The following is an 11,999-nucleotide window of genomic DNA, read 5'->3' on the forward strand; positions in this document are numbered from 1 at the left end:
TAAGTAAAGCTCAATGCTGATTGAATGCTCAGGTGTTGCTAGGAAGCCAATTGACTGCACAGGTGTGGTTTGAGAGCTGATTGGTTGATTAGGTGTGTTTTGAAAGCAAAAATTCACATGGGGGCTAATGTTTTTGACCACCCCATTTTTCACTACATTTGATATAAAGCAAGCCTAAAAATTTAGTTTACATTCCAAAATGTACCAAAAGCTACTAAATAGCACTGGTGAATGTGTGATTATATCAAGTTTTATCAATGATGCAAACATTGGGCAGAATTTTAGGAAAATTCCTGGGGGGCTAATCATTTTAACCTCAACTGTATATAGCTTCAGTATCCCTTCCTCTCAGTTTTCAAATGCATACAGTTTATTAACAGTACTGTGAATCTCTTTTTAAACTTGTTTTGGCGTCATGTTTTTAGATTTCCCTCTGCATCGCTCTCAAAAAGTTTTTTGCAAGCTCCTTTGAACATCAAAAACCAGAACAAGAATCAGGACACAGTAAGTATTTTGGCATACGGCAGCGTTTTCCCACCTCCACAAACCAATTTCCTGGAAGAAATCCTGAAAAGCACTGTGCACATTTGTGTGTTGGTATTTCACTTGTTTGCTGTAGGAATCTACCCTAATTCCTGACCTGTGGATCACTTTTTTTTCAGTGATTTCTGAGGCTGTAGTTTGTAAATTATCTAGTTTATCATCTTTCTTCTTCTACGTGGAATTAGTTTGTAGCTATTCTTTGTCTTATGTGAAAATTGTTAGTTCCACTTGCAACACTAATTGTCCTACAAAATACAGGTGAACAGGAATTCTGTGAGTGAGTGGCAGTGTTGAGTTTAATGTGTGTTTGTTGTGTTTGTTTTCCAGATAACATCCAGTGCCCACACAGCTGTGTTGATGAGAGGTGACAAATCATGGGTAGCTGGACTTCATGAAACTGCCAAAATGTCTTCAATCCTTGGACTCCCTACACGAGGATCAGACGTAACGATTCACATCGCCAAAGTCCACTTGCACCCCCTTTGTGTGCTTGTGGAGTTCTGGGGGAAATTTTGCCAGGACAGGATAGCAGACTATGAGTGCCTGGCCAAAGACATTCAGTATCCTGGAAACGTGTTTCAAGAGTTTGAAGGGTATCCTAGTGACCAGTGCTTGGTTGAGGTAGATGGCACTTGGTACAGGGCCCGCATAGTCTCAAGAAATGGCTTGAAATACAGTGTGTTTCTCATTGACAAAGGGGTGACCTGTAGCACCACTACAACTAAGCTGGCATGGGGTAAGAAAAGCCACTTCCACCTGCCACCTGAAGTGGAATTTTGTGTCCTAGCCAATGTGTTACCTCTCTCACCTGAGAACAGATGGTCTCCAGTGGCATTTGACTTTCTGAAATCTCTCTCTGGGAAGTCTGTGAAGGCACATGTACAAGATGTGCTGGTGCAACACAGAACTTTTGTCCTGCACATCCCTTGCATATCTAAACAAATGTATGAGATGGGAATTGCCAGGAAGCTGTCTACAGACGTTTTCCTGGACTCTGTCCTTATGTCACTGCAGTCCCATAGTGGAACTGAAGCGTCTCCAGACAATCGGCAGACCTTCGTTGGAGCAGGTGAGCGACTGCACAAGCAAGAGTTCTTCATGTACCCAGAGCTGCCTGCAGGAACTGTGGAGACCGTCATAGTGACAGATGTAACAAATCCGCAGCGGATTTTTTGCCAGTTGAGGGTGTTCTCCCAAGAGCTGAAGAAACTTTCTGAGCAAATCACACAGTGCTATGAGGGCAGAATGACCAATTGCATTGTAGGTCCAGAAATGATTGGGTTTCCATGTGCTGCAAGAGGAAGTGATGGCAGGTGGTACCGCTCTGTTCTACAACAGGTATTCCAAGCCAACAAAGTGGTGGAAGTGTTGAATGTTGACTATGGAACAAAACAGTTTGTTCAAGTTAAGAACGTAAGACCTCTGGCTGCAGAGTTCTTCAGGATGCCTGTTGTGACTTACATCTGCTCCCTCCATGGAATCATTGACAAAGGGGTTGGATGGACATCGAGTCAGATCGAATATCTCAGGACACTTCTTCTGTGCAAGACGGTGATTGCCAAATTTGAGTACCAAAGCATCTCTGAGGGTGTTCACTATGTCACGCTGTACGGGGATGAAAACACAAACATTAACAACTTGTTTGGTTCCAAGGAAAGCTACTCGCTGGAGTGTGAAAAAACACTTGGAGATTATGCCATCCGCACCACTGCTTACAGCCGCCAGCATTCAGCTCTGCAAAAAAGAAATCAAAGAAAGATGCTAACTCCTGGACAGGCTGCAGAAGAAAAGGAAGGGAAAGAAACAACTGTGAACTTGCCAGCTGAAGACCCCTTTCTTAACTCCTCACATGTGGCAGTTGTTCAGCACGTGTCTGACCCATCAGAGTTTTGGGTCCAAATGCAGAACCACACAAAAGAGTTGGATGAACTTATGGATAGTATCTACCATCTCTACAAAGATTCAGTGAATAAAGATGTGGTGAGGAATCCAACTGTTGGGCTCTACTGTGCTGCCAAGGCAGAAGATGGTGACTTCTACAGAGCAACTGTGGCTGAAGTTGGTGAGAGACAAATCAAGGTGTTCTTTATTGATTATGGAAACACCGAAGTGGTTGACGGAGATAATGTCAGGGTCCTTCCTGACAAGTTCAAAAAGCTGCCACACCTAGCACTGAAATGCACCCTGGCTGGTGTCAGGCCGAAAGAAGGAAGATGGAGTCGTACTGCCTGTGAGTTTTTCATCAAAGCGGTCAAAGATAAAGTACTAAGAGTACATGTGACAGCAAAATATGATGAGGGCTATGTTGTCCAACTAACAGATCCTGAAGCTTATGGAGAAAAAGATCTCACCACACTGATGTGTAGTTCTGGTTTTGCTGAAAGGACTGAGCTACAGAGACAACCCAAACCCAAAATGACCACTCATCCTGCCATTCTTCCTCCCATACCACTTCCAGATACCAGACTCTCAGGACTGTGCACGAACAATGGGATGTCTTTCCAGACCCCAAACACAACAGGCCCTGCCCGTAATGAAAGAAGAATTCCTTCATTCAAGGAGCACATGTTTCCCATTGGAAGTGTTCTTGATGTCAATGTCTCCTACATTGAAAGCCCAAATGATTTCTGGTGCCAGCTTGTACACAATGCTGGGCACTTGAAATTGCTCATGCATGACATCCAGGCTTATTATGCAGGAAGTAAATTTCAGCCTCTTGTAGATACTGCTTGTGTTGCTTGTCACCCTGATAATGGAATGTGGTACAGGGCCCTTGTAATTCACAAACATGAAACGCCTCATGTGGACGTGTTGTTTGTTGACTACGGCCAGACAGAGATGGTCTCCCTCTACGACCTGAGGAGGATCTGCCCCGAATTCCTCGCTCTGCACGGCCAAGCCTTTCGATGCAGTCTGTTAAACCCTGTTGACCCCACGTCTGCCACAAATGAGTGGAACGACGAAGCAGTGGCAAAGTTCCAAAACTTTGTGGAAACTGCTGCATCCAACTTTGTGATTTTGAAGTGCACCATATATGCTGTTATGTACAGCGAGCAGAAGATAGTTTTCAACATTGTGGATCTCGAAACTCCCTTTGAGAGTGTGTCCACCAGTATGGTCAATCTAGTCAAGAGCATGCCTCCCAAGAAGGCTGGTGGGCCATCTTTTCGACTGGACACGTACTACTACTCTACGCACAACGTCAAAACTGGAACAGAGGAAGAGGTCACAGTGACATGTGTGAACAATGTCCGCCACTTCTACTGCCAGCTCGAGAGGAATGCTGATGTGATAAAAGATCTCAAGATCAAAGTGAGCAATCTGTGCCATCAGCTAGAGAATGTAAAGCTCCCAACAGTGTTTGGAACTTTGTGCTTTGCTAAGTACACTGATGGGCAGTGGTACAGGGCACAGATCAAGGCCACTAAGCCAGTGATTCTGGTTCACTTTGTGGATTATGGTGACACTATTGAAGTGGAAAAATCGGACTTGCTTCCAGTTCCCAGGGAGGCTAATGACATCATGTCTGTGCCTGTGCAAGCAGTTGTATGTCGTCTCTCTGATGTCCCTGCTGATGTTCCCAACGCGGCAAACAGCTGGTTTGAGACAAATGCTACAGAATGTAAATTCCGAGCACTGGTGGTGGCACGAGAACCTGATGGGAGACTGCTGGTTGAGCTGTATCACGGAAACACTCAGATTAATTCAAAGATTAAGAAAATGTTTCAGATTGAGATGCACACAGAGGAGCAGGTTTTATTCCAGAGTCGGAGAGCACTCGAGGCTTCAGCAAACTTTGGACAAAAGACTACAAAAGCTGTCCCTAAACAAGCTGCAGAAGTGGAAGATCACACACAGGCCATCAAGAAAAATCTCTCTGCCCCAAAACCAGCATGTCAAATGAGGGATGCCGACATAAATCTACATTCTGCTCGGAAGCCATTCCAGAAGGTCAAGGCTTTTCCATTAGAGCTGTACAGACCACCTCACCAAAGGCAACCATGTGGAAAGACACCAGGCAATACTGGAAATGGTTCTGATCTGGCCGGCACCCATATCAAACCAAGAAAAGAGAGTATTCCCACGGACACCAAACAGCTCATCGAGTCCAAGTCACCTGGCACAGAATGTCAGAAGGAAAACCGTGTTGAGAAACTCCCCAAACTTGCAGACCTACCCTCAAAATCCATCACATCAGGTATGGAAGCTGATGTTTATGTCTCACACTGCAACAGCCCATCTAGTTTCTATGTACAGCTTGTCCAAGAGGAGGATGAAATATTCTCCCTAGTGGAAAAGCTCAATGATCCCCAATTCACCCCCAAAACTGGTGACATCATAGATGTCCATCCAGGTGACCTTGTTCAAGCAGAGTTTGCAGATGATTCCTCGTGGTACCGAGCAGTTGTAAGAGAAATCCACAGTAACACAATGGCTCTCGTTGAGTTTATTGACTTTGGAAACACATCAATGGTGCCAATTTCCAAGATGGGCAGACTCCATAAGTCTTTCTTGCTACTTCCTTTATACAGCACACACTGTATGATGGGAAATACTCTTGGAAAAGATGTGCTGGATCCAGAGGAGGTGTCAGCTTTCAGAGAAGACATCGGTGGTAATGCAGAAAAGGTACTCAATTGCCGGTTCATCAGGCAGTCAGGATCTGTGTGGGAAGTCAGGCTCAGAGACAGTGGTATGAATCTTTTGTGTGAAGCACCTGTTAGATGCACAACTGATGGCTCAACAGTCGCCTCAGAGAAACTTGAGCTTGAAGTTGAAGAAAAATCTGCCCAGGACTCTGACATCAGGCAAATGCTGGAGGACTCACAGGAATCGATAGTGAACTCCAGTTCTCTCCGTTACCACCGCCGAGAGTTTTCAGAGGGTCAAAAGTTAGAGGTCTACATCACAACTACAAATGATGTTCAGACATTTTGGTGTCACACTGCGGACTCAGAAGAGCTTGATCAGATAACCTCAAGTGTTGCAGAAGTTATGAATGCAGCTGTTCTCAAACATACTGACCCACAGTCTCTCTCCCTTGGCAGTCCATGTATTGCTCTCCTTTCAAACGATCAGCTTTGGTACCGTGCAGAGGTCATTGACAAAGATGGAGACGATCTGTCTGTGCTCTTTGTGGACTACGGAAACAAGTCCAGAGTCAATGTTACAGATGTGAGGGAGGTGCCCCCTGACCTGATGGAAACTCCTCCACAGGCATTTCTGTGTGAGCTTGAAGGTTTTGACGCTTCACGTGGATGCTGGGACAGTGGTGCAGTCAGCAAATTATCAGCACTTACAACAGACAAAGTGTTACAGCTGACTGTCACTAGAGTAACAAGGCAGGAAGGAAAAATCAAATGCCTGGTGCAGGTGGAATGTGAGGGCCAGGTGATAAACGAAACACTGAAAACCTGGTGGAAGACGTCTGTGACAGGAAACCAAGCTGGTGCAGTTGGACAGACCACTTCATATGAAACGCCACAGCAGTGTGCCTCGACTGTGAACGAGACTGCACTACCTGAGGATCAACTAGCGTATCCCCAAAGCCAAGAAATGGATATTGCTGCAGCTTGTGTTCACTCTCAGACAGACCACACTGAAGAGCAGAGTGCTGGCGAGCTTGTTGACCCTCACACAGCAGGTGAGGTCCCAAAACTAACAAGTAGTCCAAAGCACAATAAAAGCTCTGAAGAGTCTCTTCTCTTTGAGTCTGTGGCAGAAGAAGAAAGGGATCTGATTGTGTCAGAATGCAACATGACCACTGGGCCTCAGAGACTGAGTACAGCAGAGACCCTGAGAGAAGCTGGTTCCAATGAAGGGGAGAATATAGTCTCCACAACGGTGGTCTCTCAAACTGAACCCAAAGACAGTTTGCCAGGTGATCGCAGCACAGATGAAGCCAAATTACCTCCACTGGATAACAAAGATGACCAAGGTGTTTTGACTTTTGAAGAGGAGAGCGCTTCAGCGTCAGACACTATTAGTCCAGATGACTTAAATACTCAGTTGGCCATAGATGAGTCGGACGTGGCATCGACTGACTTGGAGTCTCTGCCTGAAGAGGTGAATAACCGCAGCGTGGAAAGCATCATTAACTTCATCAATATTTCTGGTAAGAAACAAGTGAATTTTTCCTTCTATTTTTGTTTGTGTAGTAAACAATATGGTGTATTTCTAGCCCATCAAAGAAGCAGCTAAAAGTAAATTGGTTTATGGAAAGTAACGTGACACCTGATGGTCACCTGTTAGGACATGGTCAGTGATTGTGTGAAGATATTAAGTTAATTTGTTGCTTTTTTTTTTTTTTTCCCCTTTTATTTCCAGATACAACTGAGGAAAGACATGAGAGCAAGAACAACAGTACAAGGGATAATTCTCTTAGCATGACAACTGTGAAAATGGTAAGTTGTGTGGTTTTTTATGAGAGAATGATCTCACTGACTTGAGGGTAGATGGACTTGATGAAATCTAATTGGGTGTCGTGTTCTTCTAAAGGTTCCCCGTGAAGCTGTTTGTCACAGAGAGAGCATTGATCTGTTTGAGACAACTGATAAGATTACTGAAGACTTACAGCAGGTATGTGAAGTCATTTATCACTTCACACTAAACATAAAAGTACTTTCTTCTTTGTAAAAGTTAAACCAGAGAACACATTTTATAGGTTTGGTGTGATTTGCTGCTATTGAGCTGTACTTCCTCTCCAGTCAAAAGCACACAGTGAGATGAGGTCTTCTGGTGCTCCATGTTTCAAAACACAAGGAAAAACTAGTAATAGATAAAATAATTGCATGGACATTATTTTTTTTTAAATCCCTCACTGTCTCTTGTGTGTTGTCTTGTAGATTCAGACAGAATTGGAGCTTCCCCCCTGTGTGCGTCCTGTGTTTGGTAAGGGGTTCCCTGACTCTAACCCTGCAACACACCTACACCTCCGGCTCACTATATGTTGATGCTGTGGTGTGATTGTCTTCACAGATGCTCCTACAGAGCATGAAATTGAAGCTGGAGATGGTGTCACAAAGGAAGAGGTGCCATGTGTTGCCACATATGTCGAGGTAATGTTACATAAATAGTTTAAATAGTCATGTTTGGTGGTGTTCTGAGACAGTATTGACATTTGAGGCCTCAGGTGATGGATAATCTTTTTGTTTTAGAATGACTCAAAGACTGAAGAGGACACCTTGGCACATCACAAGGATACGTATTCAGGTTTGATGACAGCATCTCAGGATATTTGTTTGCCAAAATGAATTGTTGGTTTTAAAACCTCAGGCTTCTGCTTTTTTATTCTTGTGTGCAATAGAAATGCAGAAATGCAAACATTCCCTATTGGGTCAAATAGTTACGAAGTAGTAAAACACAGTGGTAGGCAGGGCCATTTTTGGAATAAGGAAACCAAGCAAATCATTTTAATCTCATTCAGTTGTGCTCTTGTCTTTTCATAAGCAGGAAAAAAGCACTCCGAAGCATTTATGTAACACATTAGTTCTCTGCCTAAATAATCTCTTTTTGTCTGCAGCCTTGTTAGCTGTCACTGACACAGCCGCCAGTGAGCCAAACATCTGCTCCGCTCCCTCTCAAAACTTGGTAATGAGTTTGTATCCACAGATTTCTAAAGTCAAACTGCAAAACCTGCGACATCTGATGTGTGAATTTTCTCTTCATTGCTTCTCAGGGTGATGATATTGAAGAGGCCTGTTTGACAGAAGTCTGCACAGGTCTCACACTCCACTGTTAATCTTATCACTTACATTCAGCATCTCTTCTCAGTACGCACTGTGCTATCAATAATTTGTTTTTTGTCCTTTGCACTGCAGATCCAAATGAGCCAAGTGATGGCAGGGAAATCACCAGTGCAACAGATGATGGTCTCAGCAGTATGACAGCAGAGGAAATGGTAATTTGCATCACACTGAGTTTCCCCATGCGAACTATACACACCTGCAGTGTTATTCTGGGCCTCGAGCTCTGTGGTATAGCGACAGTGCAGAGCAGATAACACAGAATTCATTTAAACCTAAGAGGCTATTCAGAGCTGAATACTGTAGAATTTGTTATACTGTTGTGAATAAAGGCCTGTTGCTCCTCTTGTATGTAAAGTACTATACATGCAGTTATGTTTATTCATTGTGTGTGAAATTATCTTTACTTTAAAATGTCTTAAATTTTAGGTCCACAATGAATCGATGGCTCCTTATAGGGAGCTGCCTCAGGAACTAGTGCTTGGTGAGTCATTTTTAACACAACATGTATAATACACCATGAAACGGGCAATAATAAATACTGCAGGTTGGACTAAAGGTGAGGCCAAGACTCTTCATTAAAGGATAACTCTGGTGTTTTTAAACTGGTAGGTACAAAAACATTTGGAATTGGTCCAGTATTTTGTGTCCACCTGCAGCTGAGAGCAGCCAGTGAATGAGCTGCTGTAATCCTTCAGGGCACCTGATCAGAGTACGTCCACTAAAACTGCTTGTTTTTGCCACTGACAGTGTGAGATTGTTATTCTAAGGGTCTGACAACATTACAGGAAGGATCCCTACAGAGATGTTTAACCAGACACAGCTGTTGCATTGTGCTATTCAAATCAGACTCCATAAACAAAAACATTTTACCTTGCAGGACACAGGAGATCTACTGCTGCCTCAATTTGTTTAGTTTATTTATGTTATTGTGTGTTACAGCAGTTGGATCCACTCTAACCCTATAAGACACCAAAGTCACACAATAACAGACTGAGACAGTTTGTAAAATTAGGGGTTTTGTCAGTGGAGTCTGGTGGCTTGAACCAAGTGATATAACAACTTCTGGCTAAACAAAAGGGATCTTACAGGTCTCTCTCTGTAGGGAGCGTTTTCATAACGTTGTCAGGCGCTTAGAATGACATCCTGAGTCTGTCTGTCGACTGACTTTGATCAGGTGCAGTGGTTCTGAAGGACGGCATTACAGCCTGTCCTTGGCTGCTGGCTAAGACGATCTACTGGACCTGTTCCATTAGCAGTCACTTCAAACCCAAAATATGTAACAAAGGGGCCCAGGTTTGAAAATATATTCTGGTTTGCTCCATCATCTTGATTGTTTAGATGTGAAGTTGGACTGTTGAACATTTTTTCCACATCCCTCTTCTTGGTTGTGTTTGCATTCTTTCTTTAGTATATTTCATTGTGGCCAACTGCTTATTAAAAACACTAACATGTGATATTTGTGTCACCTCTTTGTATTTGCAGCTCTGCCATCTGACACTGAGCCACAAAGCCACATAGTTCCCTGTCCAGATTTGGTAATAGATCATATAAATGTGATAAATAATCAACACAATCTGTAAAGTAAACATCGCATCACTGACATGTTGCTGCTTCTTAGAGTAACCTGATAGAAGAGGTGACCTGTCTCGTCGGAGAGATCTGTCTGAAGGACGTCTGCAGAGGTATCACACTGGATGAACAAGCAGCCATGTGTTTCAGTTCATATCTTAAATGAATTTTCATTAAACCTCTTATTTAGTGCCTAAATAAGTCTGCTCGTCAGTGTTAACACTGATCCCAACAGACAGGTTTGACAGGAAACTTAATCGCACTGAGTGCAGAAACAGACCCACACTCTGCTGGTCTGTCAGCCTGATTATTCTGATTCCTCCATGTTCTTTCAGACGCACAAAAAGACGACACACAGGACAGTGAGCAGCTGGTGCATACGCCCCCCGAGCAAAAAGAGGTAACTGTGTGCAAAAAAAGATGCTTTTTGATGGCTGAGTTAATTCTAACATAGGAAGTTAAAAGGGTTTGATGTCCAAATGTGTAGAGACAACTTTGACAGATGGACAGAGGGTGTCTGGAGGTGTAAGTAGCTGTAGACTGAGTGACATTACACGGTGTTGATTAGACACTCATATGCTGCTGGGATGTTCAGCATGTAAACACAGTGTCCTGGCTGCAGAAACCTGGATAATCTTAGCTTTGGGAGATCTGGAGTACTGATAGACACCAGGATACTGTTGCATGCTATCTGGGTTGCTTCTGGTACAGAACATGGTGGCTGAGATGATGAAAAACCAAGACTGCCAACACTGCACACAAATGGTCAGAGACCTGGATCTAGTGTGAATCATGTGGGATATGATTAACCAGCTTTTTAATATTCCATGTAAACAACATATTCCTAATAACATCCAAACCAGGGATACTAATGTGGAATTCAAGTGTCTAAACTCTAATTTGTTGATGATTTTTCAGAACTTCAGTGATGAAGAAATGTCAACCTCTTTTGATGATGGTAAGTGGTATTAATTATTGATCTTACAAATATATATGTTATGGGTGAAATTAAACAGTCTTGTAGCAGTGGGATACATCAAAGACTACAAATCTGAAGAACCTTCTCATCGGTCTCTCTGCCATTTTTAAACTTGGGTCCTGATTTTTGTCATTAAAGTGAAGTGAACAGAGTCCTTTTTCATCTGCTGTCAGGCTTTGAGGCACTGCTCCATCTTGTGTGATGTGTGTTGGGTGCAACACCAAATATTTTCTTTCCTTCCTTTTTAGACGGCCAGCTGTCGAGGATAACTCATCTCTCCCTGATCATTACTGATGGGCCTGCTGATCTCCTGCCTGAGCAGCAGCCAGAGGAGTGACGACCGTTTCCTCCATGTGCCTCAGATGGAAACGAATCAAGTGCACATGATTTTAAGTTTTATCAGACGGGTTCAAGTTCAGTTTTGTTCTTTGTTGTTTGTTCTCTAAGTGCTCATTGGCACCCTGGGTTTATTATTTCACTGTTCCTATTGAAAAACAGCCACCTGGTGAAAAGTACCTCTGTCCAGGAAAACTTGTTGGTACATAATAGGAGTTTGTTGTCGGCGTCCGTGTGCTCGCTCAGCGTTAACTTGGAGCTCTGTTGTGTTTCAGATCTGTTCTGATAAACTGCCACATAATTCTTTGGGAGTACTGAATCTTTTGTTGAACGTAAAAGACTAATTTGAATGGCTGTCAGGAGAAATGCAGCAGTTTTCAAGAAAGTTTTCTGTATTTTGTGTGGATGCACACGTTGTGGATATCTTTATGTTGGCACAATAAATATCATTACAGATTCATAGAGGCGACTCGTGGTTTTTACCCGTATTTTAACTACATCTAAAAAGGAAAATATAGCTTTATAGCTTCCAAGGAGTTAAAGTCGGCAGATGTTTCTGACATGATTGAACTTTTTTTGTTGTACTGTTCTTTCTCTCTTTTTGACTTTCTCTCTTTCAAACGTACCAGAGGATGGAGTGAATGTTTGAGGTCTGGTGTCCGTGGAGACAGTGAAAATATTTAATTTTACTAGTTGGAGCAGGACGTTTGTATTTAGTCGGCTTTGTTTCATTAAAATAGGAACCGGAGGAGTTTTCCTTTTCACCATTCAGAGTGAAAAGCACAAACGCTTTTCAGATTGATGATCAATAAGCTTGTTCTTAG

The 11,999-nt window shown here is 43.1% G+C and overlaps 1 protein-coding gene across 1 annotated transcript; it reads left to right on the forward strand.

The window, feature by feature from the left end:
• Positions 1-948: 948 nt before the first annotated feature.
• tdrd6a (tudor domain containing 6a) lies at positions 949-11,176 on the forward strand. Its single transcript, XM_070849864.1, has 9 exons — positions 949-6,658; positions 7,389-7,418; positions 7,522-7,601; positions 8,718-8,772; positions 9,774-9,826; positions 9,910-9,973; positions 10,196-10,260; positions 10,779-10,818; positions 11,088-11,176. Exons 1-9 carry the CDS (start codon positions 949-951, stop codon positions 11,174-11,176), a joined length of 6,186 nt encoding a protein of 2,061 aa, XP_070705965.1.
• Positions 11,177-11,999: the final 823 nt, after the last annotated feature.

The sequence above is a fragment of the Pempheris klunzingeri genome, chromosome 18 (assembly GCF_042242105.1).
Source record: "Pempheris klunzingeri isolate RE-2024b chromosome 18, fPemKlu1.hap1, whole genome shotgun sequence".
Classification (NCBI taxonomy): domain Eukaryota; kingdom Metazoa; phylum Chordata; class Actinopteri; order Acropomatiformes; family Pempheridae; genus Pempheris; species Pempheris klunzingeri.

Bases quoted from the DNA above. Each gene is read 5' to 3' on its own strand.
- tdrd6a (XM_070849864.1), top strand. From the start codon at position 949: ATGTCTTCAATCCTTGGACTCCCTACACGAGGATCAGACGTAACGATT. The intron at 7,419-7,521 runs GTGCGTCCTGTG...TTGTCTTCACAG, and splicing joins AATTGGAGCTTCCCCCCTGT to ATGCTCCTACAGAGCATGAA. The intron at 7,602-8,717 runs GTAATGTTACAT...CTTAAATTTTAG, and splicing joins GTGTTGCCACATATGTCGAG to GTCCACAATGAATCGATGGC.